General features: G+C 42.1%; 2 protein-coding genes across 3 annotated transcripts; both read left to right on the top strand.

Moving 5' to 3' along the window:
- The first annotated feature begins 317 nt into the window (after positions 1-317).
- On the top strand, positions 318-7,693 carry LOC133515123 (serine hydroxymethyltransferase, cytosolic-like). Of its 2 annotated transcripts, none has more exons than XM_061847428.1 (12): positions 318-452; positions 1,600-1,721; positions 2,827-2,972; positions 3,102-3,217; positions 3,579-3,739; positions 4,096-4,177; positions 4,442-4,654; positions 4,728-4,841; positions 5,828-5,950; positions 6,174-6,290; positions 6,367-6,477; positions 6,943-7,693. In XM_061847428.1, the coding sequence occupies exons 2-12, from the start codon at positions 1,629-1,631 to the stop codon at positions 7,113-7,115; spliced, it is 1,449 nt and encodes a 482-aa protein (XP_061703412.1). In that variant the 5' UTR covers positions 318-452; positions 1,600-1,628; the 3' UTR covers positions 7,116-7,693. The 2 variants fall into 2 exon arrangements, with proteins under 2 accessions (XP_061703412.1, XP_061703413.1); XM_061847429.1 differs by lacking the exon at positions 318-452 and adding an exon at positions 784-1,509.
- Positions 7,694-8,776: 1,083 nt separating this feature from the next.
- On the top strand, positions 8,777-25,089 carry LOC133514953 (serine hydroxymethyltransferase, cytosolic-like). Its single transcript, XM_061847079.1, has 12 exons — positions 8,777-9,012; positions 15,685-15,806; positions 16,202-16,347; positions 16,450-16,565; positions 16,679-16,839; positions 18,334-18,415; positions 18,631-18,843; positions 18,914-19,024; positions 19,143-19,265; positions 22,297-22,413; positions 22,767-22,877; positions 23,133-25,089. The coding sequence occupies exons 1-12, from the start codon at positions 8,958-8,960 to the stop codon at positions 23,303-23,305; spliced, it is 1,530 nt and encodes a 509-aa protein (XP_061703063.1). The 5' UTR covers positions 8,777-8,957; the 3' UTR covers positions 23,306-25,089.
- The last annotated feature ends 761 nt before the right edge of the window (positions 25,090-25,850 follow it).

Genomic DNA, 25,850 nt, shown 5'->3' with positions numbered 1-25,850 from the left:
TGAGTCGTATTAAAAATCCTTCGTGTTACCGGAACTGAAAAAAAAAAAATGTCGAACTCACACGACCAGTTTGAATTCTTCATGCCGAACTTTGAGGAAAAAAACACGCACGTCTTCCACACGTTTTGGAAGATGGCGGCCAACTGGCTTCAACCAATCGACATACTGCCGGATGTGTATGCGCTATCCAGTCTTTTTTTGGGGGGGATCAGTGGAAGCGGGTCACAGTTTTGGCCACACGGAAAGATAAGGACGGCGCTCAAGAGCGCTTAGTACACATGCAACAACAAACAAAGAAGATGACGCATTTGATTGGTTTGGACTTTGGCGGACTTTTGCCTTTCGTCATCGTTTTTTTTTTTTTTTTCCTCGAAGTTCCCCGTGGCTGCCTCGTGATTCGGGTTCTGTTTTGTAATTGACAGCACGGTCACGTTCCGTTTTTTTTTGGTTGGGTAAGTTCAGCGTTGACGAGACATTTGGGTTGCATCCTGGAAATAATTGCGAGTTCATGCTTGTAATTATAATTCGTATAAAATAATCAGCCCTCGGGTTTTGCATTTTGAGCGTCTCCGTTTGCCTGCGCGACGTGAACTTTGAATGTGTTGCAATGACTGCGCGAACACATTTCAACTTGAGGACTGCAGTACTTCTCTTGAAATAGGTTGACATGTTTAGGAAACCGCCTTGGTCAACGTTTAATTCAACGAATATAGCAAATAAAATATTTTTCTTGAGTTTTTTTTTTTTTTTTTTTTTTTGGCCAGCTGTTTGTTCGCTGATCTTCCAGGTCGGGTGAGCAAAGAAAATAGTGTTTTTTTCTCTCTTCTTCTTCCAGAAAGTCTCCGTTTTTGTTTGTTTGTTTCTGCTAGTGTAAACATCTGGTGATCTGAAAACAAGTTACACAAGCCACCAGACTGTGTGGAGTTAAAAAAAAAAATCATTTCACTCGTGTATTTGCTCTTGCAATGATCCAAAGTTTACACAGCGGAGCCTCGAGTGTTGGAACAGACACTTTTCATCTGAAGCTTTTGGTCATTAATCAATACACACACACACACAAACACACACATATTAAACTTGCAGAATCGTTTCTAAGTTAAAATAACGCTTTTGTCTATATTGTAACAATACAGTGAAATTCATGGTTGGCTTCATTGTCAGGCGTGAAATCAGCCAATCAAAAAAATCCGTCAGACAGGAGCTTTTGTACTTTGGCCATTGACATAAAACCTTGTGTGAACGAAGACCAAAAACCTAAACCTACTTATGCTCATCGGTTCGTCCTGTAGTGTTTGTCCACATTAGGGTCACAGGTGACCTGGAGCTTATCCTAGCTGAGTTTGAACCCCAGACTGGTCGCCAGTCAATAACAGGGCTTGTATAGACACAAAGCCATTCACGGCTACCATATGTACAAGTTAGACTACATTTGAGAGTCTCTCAATCACCGGAAGAAGGACATGTTGCATGATCGGTACTGATCGACTTCCACACAACAACGCTTCCCTGGTTAGCATTGTTATGCAGTGTATTGCATGATTAAATCACATTGTCTGATTCTCAAAAGATTGCATAAAAATTGTAATGATTGTTGTTTAGATCAGCACTGAGCGAGAACAACAGCAACTATGTCTTTAACAAATGGAGATAATGTCACGAAGGACATGTGGGACTCTCACAACAAGATGATGTTGGAACCTCTGGCTGTCAGTGATGCTGAGGTTGGTGATTATGTAAATATGTTTGACTACTACTGTGACATTCCAATACTACCTTCTTGCGACTATTTTTGTGTCCGTAATCGTTCACTCACTCATTACTCCCTACTCCCCATGTCGGCCATGTATGTATACAGTGAACTTTATAGTACCGTATTTTCTGCACTATAAGGCGCTCCCAAAAGCTTTTAATTTTCTCAAAAGCCGACTGTGCGTTTTATAATCCGGTGCCCCTTATATACGGATCAATATTGAGTCTTTAGTGCAGCTCCGTCTAATGGATGCAAAATGTAACCCCAGCCTCTATTGTAGCATCTATTCTATGCGCCTTATAATGTGGTGCGCCCTATATATGAAAAAAAGTTTTGAAATAGGTCATTCATTGAAGTTGGGCCTTATAGTGCGGAAAATACGGTAATCCCATTCACAACAGTTTTCAGACAGTATACGGGAGTCTATTAATGATGTCACAGCAGCTGCACGTTCACACACTAAGCTGTTGTGCTGGGTAAAAAAAATAAAGCTACACATTATTAAAACAAAATTCTTTTGTAAAATGTGTCCTGTTCATTTTTTTTTTTTTTTTGTTAAAAAGTGATTTAGATCCATACAAAATGTTCATTCTCTCTGTCTGTAACTTGATGAGTGACCATATCTGTTAGTCACTACTTTTCGCTAGGCGTTGTGACTAATTTTGAATGCACGGAAGGGCACGGAATTCGATCAATAAGTACTCAGACACCACTAGAAAAGAGGTTAACCATTATATAGTGTTAATGTGTGACTTCAGAAACAGCAAATGTATCTGTCTAATGGACTAACTGGTGCTGTTTATATTTTTCTGACCCTTTTTATGTATTGATGCGTTTACATGAGTGTAAACTCCAGTTCTGTGACTTTGTCAATCAGATCATACATTTTGTGTGTGGATTTCAGACTGGAAGTGAATTTATGTCATCTGAATAATTGAAATTATATGTTACAGCTCTGTAATCTATAAAATGTTCACAGGCTTAATATTAAATATAATGCATACATTTACATCTCGCATCAATAAAAGCATCCTTCTGAGTGGCATTTGACTCAGGTTGTTTTGTCTGTGTATCAGGTGTTCTCTATAATTAAAAAGGAAAAGCACAGGCAGACGTACGGGCTTGAGCTGATTGCTTCCGAGAACTTCACCAGCAGAGCAGTTTTAGAGGCTCTGGGATCTTGTATGAACAACAAGTACTCTGAAGGATATCCTGGTCAGAGGTATGACAGTAAAGGTGTTTGTCAAATGATTTATGAAATTCAGTTGGACGGCATGCAATAAGGAAAGCAGTGAGAATGAGTTTTCCTCGTGTGTCTGTGTGTTTGATATTGATAATGGTTTCAAATTAGGTACTATGGTGGAACCGAGCACGTGGACGAGCTGGAGAGACTCTGCCAGAAGAGGGCGCTAGAGGCCTATGGGCTGGATTTTGACAAATGGGGTGTGAACGTGCAGCCATATTCAGGTAACAAAAATGGTTTCATATCTCAAATTAGGGTCAGCACAGTGGACTAGTTGTTAGCACCTCTGGTCCACAGTGATCAAAATTGGGTTTTGACTCACAGTGTGCATGGTGTGTTCTTTCCGTGCTTGTGTGGGGTTTTCTCTATTTACGCCAGCTTCCTCCCACATGTTTAATTGAAGACTCTAAATTGTCCATAGGTGTCTAATTTTTTTTATAAGAACGTTCCTATTGAATGGAGACCAGTCTGTGGGGACTGTAACACAGTTTGGAAAGGCTCCAGATAGCCCATGACCCTAGTACAGAAAATTGATGTTTGTCTCTCAAATTGAGTAAGAAAAAATGTCAATGCTTCTGCATGAAGGTTCTCCTGCCAACTTTGCTGTCTACACTGCCATTGTGGAACCGCATGGTAGGATCATGGGCCTGGACCTCCCCGATGGAGGTCACCTGACGCATGGCTTCATGACTGAAAAGAAAAAAATTTCTGCAACGTCCATCTTCTTTGAGTCCATGCCGTACAAGGTGATCACATACATTGACTGGAATACATATGAATATTTAGTTAGACGAGCAAGATCTCAAGTCGGCACTGGTGATGTACTAAGAAAAGAAGAAAAAAAATGTTTCCTAGAACAATTAGGTCCAGAACTTATTGTCCAATTACACAGTGTTTGATTTTTGCTTTAGTAGTAATAGTAGTGAAGTGTAAATATTCACTCTACATTTAATACACTCGAGCCACATTCGCCTAGTTGGAAATGATAAAGAAGCGTTGCTTAGTTAAGTGTATCTTTATTATTTCCTTGTATATGTCAGATATACTGTTGTTGTGGCTGTTTAAAAAAAAAAAAAAAAAAAAAATCTGTGTCCTGTTTCAGGTTAATCCTGAAACTGGTTACATCGACTATGACCGACTCCAAGAAAATGCTCGCCTTTTCCACCCCAAACTCATCATTGCAGGTTGTCCATCACGTGCACTCCCATGTATTGTCCTTATTTAAGATTGTTGTGCTATTCAGCCCATGTCATATTTTTAATGTATATTACAGTGAATTTTAGTCTAACTCCTAATTCGATGTTGACTGGAAATTTTCTATTGTTTTTGGTGCTGAATTAACAGTTTTGTCTTTTTTTTTTTTTTTTTAACTGTCGTTCAGTGGAAGCAACATTTCGCACATGAACACACAAATGAGAAATCAAACAACTCTTTGCTTTCTTTCGCAGGGACAAGCTGCTATTCTCGTAACATCGATTACGCCCGCATGAAGCTGATCGCTAATGAGAACGGGGCGTATCTGATGGGGGACATGGCGCACATAAGTGGACTGGTCGCTGCTGGGGTCGTTCCTTCACCCTTCGACTACTGTGACGTTGTTTCCACGACGACACACAAGACGCTGCGCGGCTGCCGAGCCGGACTGATATTCTTCAGGAAAGGTCGACACTCTCTTGTCATCAACTCTTTGCAGTTATCAAGCTTTCTGTTTGATTGTCATGTGCTTTTCTCCAGGTGTGCGCAGCATGGACGCCAAGGGGAAGGAGACTCTGTACAATCTGGAGTCACTAATCAATCAGGCCGTCTTTCCGGGGCTGCAGGGCGGGCCCCACAACCATGCCATCGCAGGTCTTCCACGACGTTCCACTTTGTTCTTTATTTAATCTTTGCAACTGTTCAATCAGTGCTGGATTTCTTCTTTCCTTGTTCCAATTCCATTGCCGTTTGTCTGTCCATTTATATTTTTCTCAACTCATTTCTATCCGCACAGCGCACCAAATGTGGACTGCCAGGCAAATCATTTCAAAACCACCATTATTTAAAATTTTTTTTTTTTTCAATCTTTATGCAACTATACGTAAGGTACTGTGTACATACTACAGTACATCTCATTTGATTTGTTAAATTGTGCTGGCTAACAAGTATTTTTAGTAATGCTTAATTCCTAACTAGTAAACATCCATCCATCCATTTGCTTTGCCGCTTATCCTCACGAGGGTCGTGGAGAGTGCCGGACCCTATCCCAGCTGGCAGGAGGCGGGGTACACCCTGAACTGGTTGCCAGCCAATCGCAGGGCACATAGAGACAAACAGCCGCACTCACAATCACACCTAGGGGCAATTTAGAGTGTCCAATTAATGTTGCATGTTTTAGGGATGTGGGAGGAAACCGTGCCCCGAGAAAACCCCCGCAGGCACAGGGAGAACATGCAAATTCCACACAGGGGGGGCCAGGATCGAACCCGGCTCCTCAGAACTGTGAGCCCAATGCTTTACCAGCTGCTCCACGGTGCCACCAACTGGCAACTGGTGTTAATTATTATTTATTTTGTTTGGAAAAATAAGACCTGCCAGGATGATTGACCACATGTCTACACTGTGCCGCCCACTAGTAAACGTGTCCAATTAAATATTAAACTCAGTCCTTTGGACCTCTTTTCAATTTTGTATTTTTGATCAAAGATTAAGATTATAAAAAAAATCTGTCATATTTAGTTGAATTAGAATGAATTAAAACAATCGGTCCCGTTTATATTTTTTGATTTGTGGGGGGAAAAAATATTGATACTGTGAATCGGCTCATTTCACGTTTGTATCTGTTGTATGTCCCCTAGGTGTTGCTGTAGCTCTCAAACAAGCCATGACGCCAGAGTTTAAAGCTTACCAGAGGCAGGTTCTTGCCAACTGCAAAGCTCTGTCCGCTGCCCTCATCGAGCATGGCTACAAGATTGTCACTGGTAGGTGTTTCTGTGCCCGACTGGCAACCACTGGAAAGTTCAAACAGGAAAAAAAAAAACAGTGGAGAATAACAGAAAATTGAAGGGGGTGGAAGAATGGGGCCGCCATGGGGGCAGAGGGGTAACCATTAATTGGAAATTCTTAATGCCACTTGTCTTTGTCAGTAGGCCAGAAGGCTTTAAATTTGAGTGTTGAACGTCGTGATTATATTTGCATTTTAAGGTGGTTCTGACAATCATCTTATCCTGCTGGACCTGCGCAGCAAAGGAACCGACGGAGGACGAGCTGAGAAAGTTCTGGAAGCTTGTGCTATTGCCTGTAATAAGAACACCTGTCCAGGTATGGTTTGATGTGCATGTGTATATACATACACACACATATAAGAATTCTTTTATAGTTTGATCTTTTCATGCAGGGGACAAAAGTGCTTTGCGTCCCAGTGGACTGAGATTTGGCTCCCCAGCTTTAACCTCCAGAGGTTTGGTGGAAGATGACTTCAGGAAGGTCGCAGACTTCCTTCACAGAGGTAGGGATGTGCGGCTCCATCATGGAGGGTGTTATAATTAGGAAATTATTTGCTAATGATATCATACGATCACAATAAAACTATGATGCAACTTACTCCAATTGCAATGAAATAGTTTGACAAAATTTGATGCATCCCTTTAGTAAACAATGCAATATAATGGTAGTGATGCGCTATGTGGTACTGTAAAAAGTTATATAAAATGTTATTTAACTTATTTTAAGTTATCTCAGTTTTTTTTTTTTTAAAAATTGTCAGTTCCTATTAAATTGTATTCACTACCCAGTTTTGTAATTTCCTTGCTGAAAGTACTTATTTCTCGCTATGCTAATCCTTCTGGCTCTTTATAAAGGTCAAATTAAGTCCATGACTGCTTTAAAAAGAGAAAAATATATATAGCATATGTCTAGTGTAGAATTTCAATGTAAAAAATCTCCTTAACCTTTTAATTTTTTTCTACTCCAGGCATTGAGCTGACCTTGGACATGCAGAGAAGTCTGGATCCCAAGGCCACGCTGAAGGAGTTCATCCAGGCGTTGAACAAGGAAGAAACTTTCCAGCAGCGTGTGGCCGAGATCAGAAGCGAGGTCGAAGCTTTTGCCGGGCATTTTGCCATGCCTGGCCTCCCTGAGTTGTAGATGCTTGTTGTTGTCGGGCTGATTATTATGGAAAGAATTAAGTACGGTTTTGAAGTGTGTGAATTTGTATGTGTATATTTGATACGGTTATACACACCTTATGCAACCAGATCAAGATGTTTTGGATCAAGGAGACATTTTTTTTTTTTTTTTCTAAATTATCCATCCACTGCTGCTTTGGATGTTTCATTAAAACCTGTAAATCAAATTGATCAGTTTCAAAAAGATTTTCATACCTTATGTGTTGTCCAGATTGGTGTACCAAGTATGATTATCCTTTTCTGAGATTAATCATCCGTCCATCCATTTTCCAAGCATCTTATCTCACTGGGGTCGCAGGAGTGCTGGGGTCTATCCCAGCTAACTTCGCATCATGTACAATAGTCAACACCAGGGATCCATGCTTTGTTTTTGTTTTTTTTTTAATGCAACTTCTTTGTCAATGAAATGTGCGCGTGAGCTGTATGCACCTGGTGCGATCGATCTGTACAAGTAACTGCCCAAACTGAGCCGTAGGAGTTTCTGTAAGGAGCTTCATTATTTTTTTCCCTGCATTAAAAGACTTTCACTGCATTGAACACACCTGACTCCTTTGTTAATGCATGACATACACTGGTCTCTGGGGGGCGGTGGGACTGGGAGGGATGGGTCCTCATCCCTCACCAGTGCAGGGGCAGCAAGTACAGATCACTTCTGAATATTATTGGGTGTGCGAGATGGTATCAATTGACGTGCAAGTGTGCAGATTGTCCCCTGTGGGATTTATTCGCTTAGTTTGGGGCCCCTCGCTAATTGCGATGAATACAATAACTCATACATATGCGAGCCCACTGGGTATCCTTTCACTTGCACCCTGATTTAATAGGTGCTTAGTATTTACATAGCCACTCCCACCATGCTTCAGGCCTATTGCCTCTGTCCTACATGCTTACCCTTCAGTTTTTGTCCTTTCCTGTCACTTCCCGTATTGTCTTGTCCTTCCTTGACAAGATGCAGCACTACTGTATAATGTCTCATTGTACTAGGGATGGAATGATTTATTGTACTTTCATCTTTCTTACAACTAATGTCCTGTTTGTTTTTGTTGTTCGCTTATATTTAAGTATCTTTTCCAGTTTCTTGTTATTTTTTTTCTCCGTTAGAATTTGATTCCCTTTGAATTTTCAGAAAAAAAGAATCTGATTACAAAGAACCGCATGTACAGACGGAAAGAGATGCTCTTGTCTGTCTGGCATACTGTAACAGGTGTACAGGACAAAAAAAAGTATTTTTTTTTTTTGTGCTGCACTTAACACCGACGGGGTAGCAGGGTTGCGATTTCTTTATTTTTCGCATTTTTAGGTTTGCCCCGACTTGGTGTGCAGTAATGGATCAGGTGTTTGGATCACCCCAACCCTACGGACTTTGATGGGCAAGGTTTACAGATCAAATAACAGAATAAGGCACTGCACACCCTTATGCGAATTTTTAAAAAGTAGTTAAAATCGGTAATGTATCGTCTATTATTTTTTTAAAGTGAACATCAAACGGCGTTCGCAGAAGTCAGGATGTTTTTTTTCCTCCCTATATTTAAAACGTTATTGCAATAACTAAGTCGATGGCGTCCGTGGTACATCTTCAATTTTGCAACGTCGGAATAATTTGAAACTGCTGTAAGAGTACATCCGAAAATATCAAATGCATAAAATATGCATGAACGTGTTTTTCATCTGTGTCCAGAGCTGCAAGTACGTAAGTGGAAGTTACGAAGTTCCGCTGTTCAAGTTCCTCTAGTCATACTGAAAGCGAGAGAGAGTCGCTCTGAGGATTGTTTATGCAACGGGGCAGGCCACACCTTTGAAAATGTTCTCCAAAATGGTGAAATACAGCTCTACTAGAAGCAAAACAACATTTTGGGGTGAGTTGTCAAACCAAACGATGTCTTTAATTAAATATTTGCTATTCCAAGGCTAGATTATTTTTGCTTTATTTGGGTTGAGTTTATGTTCGGGGAGTTGTCGAAGTGAGTCTGGTTTAGGTGCGGGGGGGGGGTGGGAATAAATATCTCGTTACATTGTAGTACATACAGTACCAATTATAGCATTCGGTGTTTAAAAGCATGCCATTTGGATAGCTTTAGCACCCCCTGGTGCCCCCCGGCTCGGGTGTGGCGGACGGGTGGGGCCGGTTTCGAGACAATAAGAGAAGAAAAAGAAAAAGACAAATGGAGAAACAACAAAAACGTCAAAAAAAAAAAAACAGTCCAGATAGGGCCCGAGGACGCGTTTGCCAAGGGGCTTTGCGTCTGGTGAAAGGTTTTTGTCAAAGATGCGCATGCAACCCGCTTCGAGCAAGCTAACCCAAGCGAGCACCTAACAGTAGCCTCATAAAACACGTTATTTATAGATTGCGGAAAGTCGCGCGCTCAGGAAATTATCACACTGCACTTGATATTTCTGCACCATGAAGACCCCAAACAACGGGGACTTTGAATGTAACTCGACCACTAATATATGGCTGATGTTGTGAGCGAAAAGATGAAGGAGCGAGAGAGGAACGAGAGAGAAAGGGGGGGGGTTGAATCTAGGGGGCTAAAGACACATGGGGACACAGAGAAGACTTGTAATCTTGAACACAAAAATGCCTGATAAATGTGCACGAGTGTTACTTTTTTTTTAAATTTATTTTAATGACAACATTAATATTTATTGAACAGGGATGATGCATTGCTTTTATAATTGCTGAAAATGTAATACACAACATGTCTATGTTCCTCGGTCAGTCGTCATGTTTTAGAAAACAATGAGTCCTGTTAATAAAATGAATAAATAGCATGAAGAAATAAGGCTCATTGTTATAGGGGCACTGGCCCATGTGGCTCTCTTACGAATGCTAACCATAAGTTGCAGGTCCTGGACTAAACTTGGCTTCTGAATATTGTTGTTGCCAGGACAGGCAAATTTAAAAAAAATATTGTCCTCTATCTCTGTGTTCAAGATTGAATTTGGATTTGCATTCTCATTTGGATTCCAGTCGTGATTCAGAGTGAGCGGTATTTTCAATAACATATATTTATAACTTGGTGCCATGGTGGATCAGCTGGTGAAGCGTTGGCCTCACAGTTCCGAGGACAAGGGTTCAATCCCGATTCCGCCTGTGTGGAGTTTGCATGTTCTCCCCGTGCCTGCGTGGGTTTCCTCCGGGTGGGCACGGCGCCTTCCTCCCACATCCCAAAAACATGCAACATTAATTGGACACTCTAAATTCCCCCTAGGTGTGATTGTGAGTGTGGCTGTTTTTCTCAATGTGCCCTGCGATTGATTGGCAACCAGTTCATGGTGTACCCCGCCTCCTGCCCGTTGACAGCTGGGATAGGCTCCAACACTCCCCGCCACCCCAGTGAGGATAAGCGGCAAATAAAATGGCTGGATGTATTTATAACTTTAGCAGATCAGAAACAGGAAAAGCACTTTGACAATAATGAGAGATGCAATTGAAGAAAAACTTTCATCCAATCCGATGGCTCCCCTGTTTTCTCCTTAGAAAGTAAGTTTCTTTCAGCTTGTCCCTTTCGGGGTCGCCACAGCGTGTCATCTCAGAGGAACGCACGTATGTTTTGGCACAATTTTTACGCCGGATGCCCTTCCTGACGCAACCCTTCTCAGGGAGTGGAGGCCCCAGTGGGATACGAACCCACAACCCCTGGTTTACCAAACCAGTGCTCTAACCACTGAGCTACAGGGCCTCAAAGTTTCTTTCGGCTTGTCCCTTTCGGGGTCGCCACAGCGTGTCATCTCAGATGAACGCAAATATGTTTGGCACAATTTTTACGCCGGATGCCCTTCCTGACGCAACCCTTCTCAGGGAGTGGAGGCCCCAGTGGGATACGAACCCACAACCCCTGGTTTATCAAACCAGTGCTCTAACCACTGAGCTACAGGGCCTCTTCCCCTGTTTTCTCCTTAGATTAGGTCATATTTCGACACGCATAAGCAGGCAGTTGTCATCTGCCTCATGCACGTGAAGCCCCCCTCACAATTGATATTTTGTTTTGTCTCATGGTGAAGTCAACTCACACTGACTTTATTTGTATAACCCTTAATCCCCAAAACACTCTGGAAGGGCTTCACAGGCTCACTGTTGACAATGAGTGATGGCGTCCGCAATTCAAAACCTTCCAGTCTGGCTAGGAAAAACAAAAACCCTTGAGAAGGGACCACAATGGGGAATTCGCATTCCAGGATGTAACAGCATTTTTTTTGTAATAGGAAGACTTGCATGCCTCCACAACCCTGAAGTGTGGTGACAGATTCCAACCTGACATCAGTCACAGCAGATCACTCACTAAAACAGCCTTGTACCGACTGAAGAACATTACCGGAGTTAAGACTACAATGAGCCGAGCAGACCAGGAGAAACTGATCCACGCTTGTATCTCAAGTAGACTTGACAATTGTAACGGTCTTCTGGGTGGACTCCCTCAAAAGGGCATTGAAAACCTGCAACTCATTCAAAATGACTCGGCTTCTGACAAGAAGAAAGAGATCAGAACATAGAGCTATGACTGCAATTCTAAAGTCTGGACACTGGCTCACAGTCAGCTTCAGAACGACGGACGTTAAAGTTTTGCTACTGGTCTATAAATCACTAAACGGCTAAGGCCATGAATACATGAAATACTGCAAAAAATGTGTTTGGATATCAGTGAATATGCAACAACAGGTTAGTGTAACAAAAAATAAGAAAGCATTAACGCAAAAGTACCGCACAAGAAAAAAATCAGCAATTCGCTGAAACCACAATAGAGGACAGTAACACCGTATAGCAGTCCAGAGAGACCAGAGGGACAAAGATAGCAAAGCCATAAGAAAGCATCCGCCCACCAGCACCATCCTGGTTTTCCCACCTCCACCAAGCGATCATCCTATCGTGCGGATTGCGCCGAGCACAGAAGAGATCAGGAGAGGCGCGCTGAAGCCGAAATGTGCCAGGAAGCGGAGCCAGATAACATTCGTCAAGAGGCTTTCAAGGCAGACGTTGACATCACCGTGGAACTGCTCTACTGTCTCTTCTGTAAAATCCGCAAAGATAAACAACTGCAATCAGATGTGCAAAATAAAGTCAGGAAGAAAGTAAATTCGCTGTGCAATGAATGCTAACTCCGCCTGAAGTGTGTGGTGCCTTTAAAAGTGGTTCTTTTCCTCACTTTTGCCTTATCAGCCACTCCGCCTCCCCCTTTCATTTGATGAAACTCTTGATCTGGGTGATTTTGTCACATTTTTATGAAGTGGCTGGAATTTTTGCAACTATTTCTGTTTGTGCTTTTTCCTGGCAACTGACTGACTAGGGAAAAAAACAGTGGTGTGAACTAAATGCTAATTTCAAGATATAGTCCGAGGATTGCATCGTGGCAACACACTGATATGACATTTATTTCTTACTTTCAGATCATTTCAGAGTGCCACTATGGTGCCATTTGACCTTAAAGCCCTCAACTATCTCATTATCGAATTATGGAGGACTCTCATGGTCTCCGAGCTCAGTCTCTGCAATTAAAAAGAAGGCTTGGCAGTGGGAAAATTCCACTGAGCGCTTTCCGCCATGTCTTCACTGACTTTGGCAAAAGCCTCCCGACTTTTCCAACGTGTTCTTTCCGTCTCAGTCAACCGCGCACATTTCGCACCGGGTGACGAAAACCCCGACACACGGTGCGCGTCTTCAGGAAGTGAAAGCGCGATAAACTCCCTCAGCACCTGCTTTTTCTGTCAGTCAGCCAAATGGACCACCTTGACGTATTGTCGCTTTGCGTGCTTCATTCACCACTGGCCCGATACCAAAGAAAGCCTGTGGTATTTACAAAGATTACTCAAGAAAATACAAGACAATAAAAACCAAAACAATCGCGGCTCCTCCCCACCCACCTATTACTGCCCTCACTGCTGATGTCTGAAGACTGACATACTCAGAATTGTGATATCTTTGTGTGATTTGTACCGAATGAGAATGGCACACAAGTGTGGAAACAAATGTCACTTTTCATCCCTTTTTTATTGCTGTTGTATTTTAGCAATGAAGTAATGTGTGACGCTCGCTATTGCAATACAATACTAGAATCTGTTGCCAAACCGATTTTTTGTTTATTTTTTGTTTCTTTTAAGCAATGGAACTACAATTTCTATTTTTATCTAGACTTTCTTGACTTCAAAATTAATCAGTGTTTTGGGTAAAAATATGTGTTATTGAATGAAAGAGGGCAGCACGGTGGAGCAGCTGGTAAAGCGTTGGTCTCACAGTTCTGACGACCCGGGTTCAATCCCGGCCCCACCTGTGTGGAGTTTGCATGTTCTCCCCGTACCTGTGTGGGTTTTCTCCGGGCACTCCGGTTTCCTCCCACATCCCAAAAACATGGAACATTAATGGGACACCCTAAATTTTCCCTAGGTGTGATTATTGTGTGCGACTGTTTGTCTCCATGTGCCCTGCAATTGGCTGGAAACCAGTTCAGGGTGTACCCCGCTTCCTGCCCGTTGACAGCTGGGATAGGCTCCAGCACTCCCTGCGACCCTCGTGAGGATAAGCAGCTAAGAAAATAGATGGATGGATGTACTGGATAAGTAAAAATGTTATTTACATCCATCCATCCATGATCTCAGTTGCTTATCCTCACGGGAGTTGATAACCAAGGGTTAAAAAAATGGAGTTTTAAAAATTACAAACTCCCCTTTAACGTAACATGCATGTTTTGGGAATGTGAGGGAGCCATTAAAATTTTCTTCACCGCTTATCCTCACGAGGTTCGCGGCGAGTGCTGTAGCCTATCCCAGTTGTCAACGGGCAGGAGGGGGGTACACCTTGAACTGGTTGTCAGCCAATCGCAGGGCACATCGACACGAACAGCCGCACTCACAATCACACCTAGGGGCAATTTAGAGTGTTCTGTTAATGTTGCATGTTTTTGGGATGTGGGAGGAAACCGGAGTGCCCGGAGGAAACCCACGCAGGCAAGGGGAGAACATGCAAACTCCACACAGGCGGGATCGAACCCAGGTCCTCCGAACTGTGAGGCTCACGCTTAACCAGCTGATCCACCGTGCTGCCTCTTGGATAATGTTTAAAATAATAATTCCAAAAATGGATGACTGATTGTGATCTAATGACAGAATTTGATTTAGGATTTGGGAAAATCGGGTGCAATTATTGAGAAATTTGTAATAAATCGCCGGGTTTACACAAGCTACACAAGTAGAATAGCTTTTTTTTTAAAATATATAACTTGGAAAGGATTCCTAATTGAGTTATTTATTTCAGAAAGATATTCTCTACTTTTCTCCACTTGGGTGCCCCTGAGGGAGACGCCCCTCCCTTTCACAAGCCTGAAACCCAACTCTCTGTGGCACATCTTTGTTTCGGCTTCACTAAATCCACTTTGGATTTCTCGACAAGCTCTGACACCTCAAAACAATGCAGTACCTATCACGATTCGCAGCACAAATAGAATGTGATTAACAGATTGAGTTTCTGTTTTCCGTCAGTCCATCAAATTTTGCATTGATTATTAATGCATGTGAATATATATTATTCAATATTAACTATGAATCGTTTTAATCCAGATACAATCATTTTTACTGTTTTTGCCAGTCCATGACTTAATATACAGTATGTACTTCGAGTATACATATAGCTTCTTTTTGTAGTAACTGTATTTAGATAAACTTGAATTCAGTCTTTAGCTGTGAAGTCTGATCTTTATACTAGTTAAGCAGAAACACATTAGACACGTTAGATATGAATGACAATTTTTTTTGTAACCTGAATCCACGTTTTTCAAATTGGGGTGAAAGTTGGACCGTATAAGCTATAATTTGGGAAAATGCAAACTAATAAATGTAATTAGCTGATAAAGTTAAGAATGTCTGATCTGGTTGAGGGTTTTTTTGGGGGGGGGCTGTTAACGGGAAATAAAAATAATTTTTGGATTCCAAAGACTATAGCAAATAATAGATAGATAGATAGATAGATAGATAGATAGATAGATAGATAGATAGATAGATAGATAGATAGATAGATAGATAGATAGATAGATAGATAGATAGATAGATAGATAGATATAGATAGATAGATAGATAGATAGATAGATAGATAGATAGATAGATAGATAGATAGATAGATAGATAGATAGATAGATAGATAGATAGATAGATAGATAGATAGATAGATAGATAGATTCCGTATGATAGGATCCTTGATAATCATGTTCAAAAGTGATAAGAAGAAATGTTAAAGACTAAATAAATCCCCCATCACTATATTTAATAGCATAATTTTCAGTATCCATTGATAACCGCCCCTCAGTGTTTTATTATTCACATTGTTGGACCAAAAAATGAAAATAAAAAATTCCACCACTTGGATGGGACCAAGCTGTCGGATAAGAATAATGCAGTTAATCATTTGTTTCAAAGAGCAACCGTTTAAATCAAGCAAAGTAAAAGTTTCGAAATTTGCGATTCACTCCCGAGTTTTAAAAATCAGTTGACATTTAAGGTACACAATTTTCCATCAAAGTGTTTTATTTGATTATCCTATTCAGTGCGCCACTGTCTAAGAACAACAACAAGTGTGGCTTTAACAAACGGCCAATATGTCACCAAGAAGACTTGGGACTCGCACCACAAGATGATGTTAGAGCCTCTGGCCATCAACGACTCTGAGGTCAGTAAACTAAATTGTGTAGCACTCTCGATTTCAGCCGAACGGTGGCGGGGTCTGCGATTTTCCTTTTCCCTTTTCTTGCATGGGTTTTGTTTTTTTTTTTTTTCTGATTCAATTTCAGAAACAAAATACATATCCAGTTATTGTAGCTTCATCGACCAAGATTCTAACGTCAAATATGGGTTCTATCCTTTAGCGCGAGGTGATTGCCGCCGACTAAACCTCATTGATGGGTTCAATGAAGAGAACCCATTGGATTAAACTTGAATCAATTACATTTAGCTCAATTTTTTGCAATAATAACCTGCTCTCATCTATACTGTAGTGTTTGCCTGTGTATCAAGTTGTTATTTTGTTTCCTTTATAATCTGAGTTTTATCAATTTTGTTTTTCAGGTGTTCTCCATCATAAAAAAGGAGAAGGAAAAGCAGACATATGGGCTGGAGCTGATTGCTTCAGAGAACTTCATCAGCAGAGCTGTTCTAGAGGCTCTGGGATCTTGTCTCAGCAACAAGTACTCCAAGGGAAATCCTGGACATAAGTAAGAATAAAACAGTTTTCTAAAGTGGTTCAGGAAACTACGGTCAATGACGGCATCAGATCAGGTGTAATGAAATTCAACCTCTTATGCTCTCAATGTCAGCCACTTTGGTGGATCCGAGCATGTTGACGAGCTGGAAAGTCTCTGTCAAAAGCGAGCATTGGAGGCCTATGGTCTGGACTCTCAAAAATGGGGCGTGAACGTGCGATCGTATTCAGGTAACTAATGTCGTCTAATTTCTCAAATTAATTTCACAATGTTCTCTTTCACCTCACTCCTCATTTCGCCTTGCGAACTGTCAATTCACGGATGTCAATGCTTCTCCATGAAGGTTCACCTGCCAACTTCGCTGTCTACACTGCTATCGTGGGTCCATACGGCCGAATCATGGGCTTGGACCTTCCAGATGGAGGTCACCTGACACATGGTTTCAGGACGGAGAAGAAAAAATTCTCTGCAACGTCCATGTTCTTTGAGTCCATGCCGTACAAGGTTGATCACAAATATTGGTTCACATGCACTTCAATAATTAGTTAAATAACATCCTGTAAGTACTCCAATACTTTTGGGAGAGAATCCCCCCCCCCCCCCCACCAAAAAAAAACAAAAAATCTCATTGATATCCAGGTTCGCAGGAAGAGAGGCTTTCCCAAATCAAACTAGCGTTGAGATCTAAGACAAGTTGGAAGGCAGCATATTCTGGGTCTCTCCCAAGGTCCTCGTCAGGCACATGCAGGAACCGACAGACTCACCTCACCTGGCTACAGTGTTTCCCCACCATATTGTGATTCATTGTTCCCCCCGCTTTATCCAGGATGTTTTAAGCAATTGTTTTTTAATGGGCTTTTACAATATAAGTACGTGTAAAACCCTTAAAAGGGGAAAAGGAGAGACAGTTGCAGATACATTTGTCAGTCCTTTATTGAACCCCAGGAGAACAGTAAATCAGATCAACTCGATGAGCACACTCCTAACACAGCTGTTGGCCACAGACACGAGCCTCAGATTTAGAGGCCCGACAGCCAGCTGTGAACTGGCCCGACAAACGCTAAATCCTCGATAAAGGGCTAAGAGGACCGCATCTTTCATGAATATCTTTAGGCCATCAAACTGGACACCCTCTATATGCCTTGGGTGTTCATAGGTATTCCATTCATCCATTTTCTGAGCCGCTTCTCCTTATAAGGGTGGACTTGAGCCTGTCCCAGCTTTCTTCAGGCAGGAGGCGGGGTACACCCTGAATTGGTTGCCAGTCAATCGCGGTCTTGGTATTCCATAAATTAAAATACACCCTTTGAGAAAGCACATCCTTGGCAGAATCCAATTAGGAACACTGCCTTATGCCTTCTACTGTCTTCTTTCGGCTTCTCCCGTTAGGGGTCGGCACAGCGTGACATCTCAGATGAACGCTCATATTTTTTTGGCACAGTTTTTACACCGGATGCCCTTCCTGACACAACCCCTCTAGGGGAGTAGAGGCCCCAGTGAGATACAAACTTACGACCCTTGGTTTACCAAACCAATGCGCTGACCACTGAGCTATGGGGATAATCGCAGTCTTGCCGTTTACAATTTCATGAAACACTCGTGCAGTGGTTGAGCAAAGTACCATGCACTCTTGTAGAGCTTGCACAGAGTTTCAGGACCGGAACAATAATCAAATTCCACCTCTCACATCCACGGTTAGACAAACAGACTCTCCTCTCTAGTACTCCAGAATAGGCTTTCCCAGGTAGGGTGAGCAGATCCCCCTGGATTTGGAACATACGCTCCGGTCCTCCTTCTTAAAAACAGGTCCCGCCAATCCAAAAATACTCCCCTTGTTTTCCCAGCAGAAATTTAGATGACCCTATTAGCATTCTTCGTCTACATTTTCGTTAAGTGAATGTTGGTCACTTCAGTCTAATATTATTATTCTTTCTCTGCACACATCAGATGAAACTGTTATTGGTGTGTAGATGTTGAGAAAACGTGTTCTGGTTTCAGGTGAATCCTAAAACTGGTTACATCGATTATGACAGACTGCAAGAAAATGCAAAGCTTTTCCACCCCAAACTCATCATTGCAGGTCTATCACGCATTCACATATATTCTCCCAACTTGTTTGTCTTTACAGTTTTGTCCTTTTAAGGGAGGAAATTGAAAGATCACATTTAAATGAAGTCTGCAATATTTCACCCATACTTACCCGTGTGAAATTAATTGGGATTCTTCAGGAAAACCTTTTGCATTTGAACACGAGCGAAAATTCACAAGTATGTTTTCTTTTCCTTTCGTTCACAGGAACGAGCTGCTACTCCCGCAACATCAACTACGCCCGTATGAAGCAGATCGCTCGAGAGAGCGGCGCGCATCTGATGGGAGACATGGCGCACATCGGTGGACTGGTGGCGGCCGGAGTCGTGCCTTCCCCCTTTGACTACTGCGACATAGTTTCTACCACGACGCACAAGACGCTGCGCGGCTGCAGAGCCGGACTAATATTCTTCAGGAAAGGTCAACTCTTTCGTCATCGAGCCTTCGCAGTTCTCGAGAATTCTGTTCAATCCTGGCTTTTCGTCTGCAGGTGTGCACAGTGTAGACGGGAAGGAGACCACAATGTACAATCTCGAGTCTTTAATCAACCAAGCCGTCTTTCCGGGGCTGCAGGGCGGCCCTCACAACCATTCCATCGCAGGTCCTTCAACTCATCAGCCCATAATAAAGACTTTGTTCTCTGACTTATGTCAAGAGCTACTCGTTTGACTGCATTCTACTTGTACTCACATGTACATTTTCTTGTTGTACATCCCCAGGCGTTGCTGTGGCTCTCAGACAAGCTATGACGCCAGAGTTTAAAGCGTACCAGATGCAGGTTCTTCTCAACTGCCAAGCGCTTTGCACTGCCCTCATCGAGCACGGCTACAAAATTGTGACCGGTAACTGGCATTGAACATTAAGAACTTCTTCCCGTCTATTGTGTTGTCAGCGAAGCATTTAAATGAACTCTTATCTTCTGTATTTTGGGTCATCTGCTGAGGTGGCAAAAGTTATCACCTTTGTACTTTTTGTTCTCAAGCAAAAGAACAGATACTTGTAAAAGCAAAGCACTGATTCAACCCCTGTGACCCCTGTAACAACACAACACACATGTTCTTTTATGTATTCCTGTAAAATGAAAGACTCGTTTTCTACTCTCAATTACGAAATACCAATTTTCACAACTTGGCACAGTTGCATTAACGAAAACACTCCCCTGCCAACAAAATAGTTTCCCTCTTACTTACTTTGTGTAGCTCTCATACCAAGAATGGAAAAAAAAACAATCATGTGACATGTCACATGTTAATAGCTGTGTATTCTTGACTCCACTTTTATTTCATGAAAACATGTTGTGAACTGAATACCCCAAAATGCCAATTTAGTCAATGATAATTGATTTAAAAAAAAATACCCATCTGGTATGTTTTCTGAGATAAGACCGGGGGTGTTTGAACACTAGAAGCTCGTGTGTTTTTCTTTTTTCTAGTCAGGCGCAAGACAAAACCCACTCGCCACAAAACATTCTTGGAGCCGACAACATCAAACGAGTCACTTAACTCATTCCGAGAATAGGGAATATACTGTGCCTTGTGAAAGTATTCGGCCTCTTTGAACTTTTCAACCTTTTGCGACATTTCAGACATCAAACATAAAGATATTTTTTTTTTTTTTTTTTGTCAAGAATCAACAACAAGTGGGACACAATCATGAAGTGGAACAAAATTTATTGGATATTTTAAACTTTGGCGGCACGGTGGAGCAGGTGGTAAAATGTTGGCCTCACATTTCTGAGGCCCCGGGTTCAATCCCGGGCCCACCTGTGGAGAGTTTGCATGTTCTCCCCGTGCCTGCGTGGGTTTTCTCCGGGTTCTCCGGTTCCCTCCCACATTCCAAAAACATGCTACATTAATTGGACACTCTAAATTGCCTCTAGGTGTGATTGTGAGTGCGGCTGTTTGTCTCAATGTGCCCTGCGACTGGCTGGCTGGCAACCAGTTCAGGGTGTATCCCGCCTCCTGGTCGTAAATAAATAAATGCCAGATTTGTGCAGCGTACGACTGATTGTAGATCTCTGCAGTTCATCCAGAGTGATCACGGGCCGCTTGGCTGCATCTCTGATCAGTCTTCTCCTTGTTCGAGGTGAAAGTTTCGAGAGACGGCCGGGTCTTGGTAGATTTGCAGTGGTCTGCTACTCCTTCCATTTCAGTATGATTGCTTGCACAGTGCTCCTTGAGATGTTTAAAGCTTCAGTCGCTCACATTTGAAAAATGTACGGGTGTGGTCAGTCATCCTCGCAGATTAAGTTGCGGGTGTGATTAGGGATGAAATCTCAAGACCTTCAAATAATTTACTGGATTAATATAACATAACTGTAAATTAAAAATAAAATAAACAAATACATAACTAAAATAGAAAACTAAAATTTAAAACTCAGAAATGATCATTTCCAATTTCAACCGATATTAGTAGATTATGATATAAAACGGTATTTGAAAATTTTCATCAATAAAAATTCTTGATCTGACAAACTTTATCTGAAGAAAAGTTCAATGCACTGGCCTGTCAAGGAATAAACACGAACGGTCTATACCCGCAATGTTTTGAAGATGCTGAAAGTTTAGTTCAACATAATTGGCGTTAGTGGGAACAAGCTAGCGATACATATAAAAAACATTCCTGTCGGCAATCGTGATGTATTATTGGGGGGGGGGGGGTTACGCATCGCGGGACTGCTGTACATAGGAGTCTGGCGTGCTAGAACACGCCTTTATGTGCATGCACTCGACGTATTGGCCACACCTGAATCAAGCGACGATGTGGATGATAGTCTAACGTCTTCTTTGGGGGGGCATGGCGTCACACTGCCTCGCAATTGACGCAATGTGCAGTCCTGGTGTAACTGAATTTCCCTTGACATGGCTCATGATGTTGATGATTTTCGACGTAAATGCGCTGGCAGTACGTGAAGTAGCTCTGAACATGTGCTTTCGGCCTAACATCCGTACATGCTCAGTACGGCTAACTCGTATTTCCTGTTTTCGGGTGAATACTGGTTGTTTTTGGGGCAGGCTTGTTTCGTTAACAACGTAAATGAATGTCTTGACTACACAAAATAAGCGACGTCTTTCAATATCTATTTTTTCTACTCGTAACAAATTTTACGCACGTGATTTTTCGTGCTCGACTGTGCAGATTTGCGAGCACGGAGGCGCGCAGGCGCAGTCGCGCACGTCAAATGGGAGTGACTGAAGCTTGGAAAATCTTTTTGTATCCAAATCCAGCTTTAAACTTCTACTTACAACAGTATCTCGGAACTGCCTGGTGTGTTCCTTGGTGTTCATGATGTTCTCTGCACTTTAAACAGAACCCTGAGACTATCACAGAGAAGGTGCATTTATACGGAGACTTGATTACACACAAGTGGATTCTATTTATCATCATCAGTCAACATTGGATCATTCAGAGATCCTCACTGAACTTCTGGAGTGAGTTTGCTGCACTGAAAGTAAAGGGGCTGAACAATATTTCAGGCCCCACTTTTCATTTTTTTTGTTTAAATAAAAGTATAAAATATTCAATACATTTCATTCCACTTCACAATTGTGTCCCAGTTGTTGTTGATTCTTAACAAAAAATGTAAATTTTATATCTTTATGTTTGAAGCCTGAAATGTGGCGAAAGGTGGAAAAGTTCAAGGGGGCCGAATACTTTCACAAGGCACTGTATTTTGCTTTTGAATCTGACATTGGGGCGCCATTAGTGGAGGTTGAAAAGAGTCACAAGACTCACAAAGTAAGGCGTAGAAAGTACATAAGTCCATTTTCACATATCGGGTGTGAAAGTAAAAATCAAAGTATTTGTACTTCATTACTTCTTTATTATTTAACTGTCATGTTCTGTGCTCTGCTACTCCGGCTTCATGTTAAGGTGGTTCTGACAATCATCTTATCCTGTTGGACCTGCGCAGTAAAGGAACAGATGCGGTACGGGCCGAGAAAGTTCTGGAAGCCTGTGATATTTCTTGCAATAAGCACGCCTGCCCAGGTATTGTTGACTACAAGTGATGATGCTTGGTGTTTTATTTACATGCCTTGCTTCTATAGAATGTAATGATCACACCAGCGGTTTGGTCCAGAAATGCAATAGTTGGACAATGACTGATTTGGATGACTTTTCTGTCGCACATAATCAAGATGTATAAACAGAATATCACATCAAATTTGTACGATAACAATTTGAAAGCAGACAATAGTTCTGTTCTGCACATCTTGAGTTTTATTCAAAATCCTTGGGGTGGGTGTAAAAATGCAAAATCATCAATCATCACACAAAAAAAATTAAAATAAACATGGTTATAGTCCCTTTTCTTCTGGATCTAATTGTACTTTTTTGTGCAGGGGAAACAAGTGCAATGAGCCCCAGTGGACTGAGACTCGGTTCTCCGGCGCTCACATCCAGAGGCTTGGAGGAAGACGACTTTAGGAAGGTGGCAGATTTCATTCATCAAGGTATTATTTTCACAACAAACCACCAAAAAGCCTCACAGAGGGTCAAAAGATGGCCGTGTAAATCCTTCCGTCCATCGATCTTCTCTCATCCTCACAAGGGTTGCAGGATGGATGACTAATGACTAACAAATGACTAGTAATAAGGTTCTTGAGTTAAACCTGGTACCAGTGGGGAGCATGTTGGTGACCTCGAGTTTATAATCTACTCATGTGTGTCTGGATCAGGGTTTTAATATTTTCTTTCCTGTCCTCGAGGCATTGAGCTTACCCTGGAGGTGCAGAGAAGTTTGGATCCGAAGGCCACTCTGAAGGACTTCATCCTGGCGTTGGCCCAGGACAAGAAGTTCCAGCGCTGCGTGACTGAGATCAGGACAGAAGTGGAGGCTTTCGCCGGTAATTTCCCCATGCCAGGTCACACTGAAGTGTAGAAAGCGACGACTCGGACACTGATGGATGTTTTGGGACTGATAATTGTGGGAAATATTGCCTGTAATTTTGGAGGGGAGGAATTTTGTGTGCATTACAGAACTGGTTAGACCATGATTAACAGTCACAATTTCAATATCCTTACAGCATTTTTGTCTACTGCAGCTTTCCATGCTTCATTTGCGTTTAAGATTTGATTCATCCATCAATTTTCTTAGCCGCATATCCTCACAAGGGTCGCAGGAGTGCTGGAGTCTCTCCCTGCTGTCAACAGGCACCCTGAACTGGTCGCGAGCCAATCGCAGGGCGCATCGAGACAAATAGTCGCACTCCAATCACACCTCGGGGCAATTTAGAGTGTCCAATTAATTTTGCGTGTTTTTGGGATGTGGGAGGAAACCGTAGTGCCGGAGAAAGACCTCAGAACTGTGAGCCCAACACTTTACAGCTGCACCACCGTGCCACCCGTTTAACATTTAATGTTCACTGAATTACTGTAACAAATTTATTACTTACACGTTGCCTTATCGTCATTTTTGACAACTGTCGCGCCATGTATCTATCTATTTTTTTCATTATTAAGCATAATTCTTTTTAGATTACTGTGTTTCGTGGCTTATAGAAAAAAATAGTACTGTACAAAATTATTGTAAATACGTATATATATTTTAAAGAAAAGCTTTGTATGGGAGGTATGATTTTAAGTTATTCTGAATTCCATCTATCCCAAGTCTATTAAATCGAGGTTCCACTGTAGATCCAAACGATTGTTCACACTTCGTCGACTTTGGCGAATGCAGCTTCGGCCAGGAGGGGTCGATGGCATTGGGCGTCATGTGATTATTCACCGGGTCTTTTGACCCTTGTGAACCCTCACACCCTGCGGATAGCGGGTCAGCGGCGGTGTCCAAAATCACTGCCCGTCTCCATCTCCTGCTTTCCATTTTAACTCCTCGATCTCGCTCGCTCCTGTTTCCGTTGCCTTCTTCTTTATACGAGCCGGTGCCTTTCACCCCTTTCTTGTCATCTCAAGGGCCGTGAGAATTCTCCAGATTGATTGGATAATGAATCCTCTGCTGCCAAATTTCTTCGGGAATTGCCATACATGACATCCTTCCTCCCTGCAATCACTTAGGAGGTTCGAGTACTTGGCTGCTTCCTTTTCAAAAGCCTGTTCACAGCCCTCCTATGGGAGAGTAGATTTGATACGAGAGATACTTTTTGCCTACTCAGACCACGTGCGGCCTTAGCATTATCCGGAAAACCCGGGGGAACTGCGGTCTTCCTCCCGTATATATTCAGAATACAAGTACAAATCAATTCTGTATTTAATGCACATCTAATTTACAAATAAAATTGTTACTCTTTTGGGAAAAGATTGCTTGTGTGGATGAATTTAACTCCGCCCCGGAGCAGCTGGTGGTGGATGTCAAACTTACTTTTATGAGTATCCCTCAAATGAGGTTGGATTTTCATTCTGGGATTATTTTTCTATTTATGTTGTTGCCACAAATAAACAACACTGGGTGGGTAGAATAGATGAAATATGAGTCTTCTGTTATTCCCACAGCACTGAGCCTTGTAAACAACCCTGACAAATTTGGATCTACAAAAAAATAACACCAAATGTATAAAATGAGGCTTCACAAATGTGAATAATCGAGCATTTGACTCTGCTCTGAAATGCTGTTTGTGCGTTTGCTAAATGCGCTGAAAACACACCCACTTGGCTGTTAAAATCAAATCAACAAATAAAGTACCACACCTTTCTCATAACTACACATCTCAATGTTTGAATGAAAATATTTCCGCCTAAAGCCTATTTGACTGTCTGTCTGTCTCTTGCTCTCTATACACGTATACATCCATCCATTCATTTCTGAACCGCTTATCCTCATTCGGGTCGCAGGCATGCACGAGCCCATCCCGGCTGTCTTTTGAGTCAGGGTACACCCTGAACTGGTCGCAGGGCACATGCTGTACAAACGAACAACCGTTCGCAGGACTCACATTCTCACCTACAGGCAATTTAGAGTCCACAGTCCACACACTTCTATGAATGTTTTATGGATGTGGGAGGAAACCGGAGTAACCGGAGAAAACCCGCGCAGGCACACGGGGGGGGGGGGTGGGGGAGGATGCAAAACTCCACACAGGCGAGGCTGGGTTTGATGTAGGTTTGGGGCGAGGAGGGGCTGCCTACATTTTCTCAGGAGCCTAGCCTCTTATTTCACGCACTCAGCAACATTTTTATTACTAACATTGTACATTCAGTATTACGCACATTGGGCGCAGTCACACCTCGTTCAGGATCATCAACGACGATCAGACTTATTTAATCATGGCAGCCGAATCCGCAAACATGTTTAAAACTGGATTCATTGCTGAAAGAAAAGCGCAAGGTCTGTCGCTGTGCAGAATGGGGTGTTGATCATGCCCAACAGCCTGTAGAAATTTCCACACTCTTTCTTTATTCTGTTTAGATGACACGCTGTGGGGACCCTTAACGGACAAGCTGAAAGGAAAAGAAGAAAAATGAATTATCTA

Source organism: Syngnathoides biaculeatus, chromosome 16 (genome assembly GCF_019802595.1).
Source record: "Syngnathoides biaculeatus isolate LvHL_M chromosome 16, ASM1980259v1, whole genome shotgun sequence".
NCBI lineage: Eukaryota > Metazoa > Chordata > Actinopteri > Syngnathiformes > Syngnathidae > Syngnathoides > Syngnathoides biaculeatus.
This window is presented reverse-complemented; position numbering and strand designations above follow the sequence as displayed.

Bases quoted from the DNA above. Each gene is read 5' to 3' on its own strand.
- LOC133515123 (XM_061847428.1), top strand. From the start codon at position 1,629: ATGTCTTTAACAAATGGAGATAATGTCACGAAGGACATGTGGGACTCT. The intron at 1,722-2,826 runs GTTGGTGATTAT...TCTGTGTATCAG, and splicing joins TGGCTGTCAGTGATGCTGAG to GTGTTCTCTATAATTAAAAA. The intron at 5,951-6,173 runs GTAGGTGTTTCT...TTGCATTTTAAG, and splicing joins TGGCTACAAGATTGTCACTG to GTGGTTCTGACAATCATCTT.
- LOC133514953 (XM_061847079.1), top strand. From the start codon at position 8,958: ATGTTCTCCAAAATGGTGAAATACAGCTCTACTAGAAGCAAAACAACA. The intron at 16,348-16,449 runs GTAAGAATAAAA...TCTCAATGTCAG, and splicing joins AAGGGAAATCCTGGACATAA to CCACTTTGGTGGATCCGAGC. The intron at 18,416-18,630 runs GTCTATCACGCA...TTTCGTTCACAG, and splicing joins CCCCAAACTCATCATTGCAG to GAACGAGCTGCTACTCCCGC.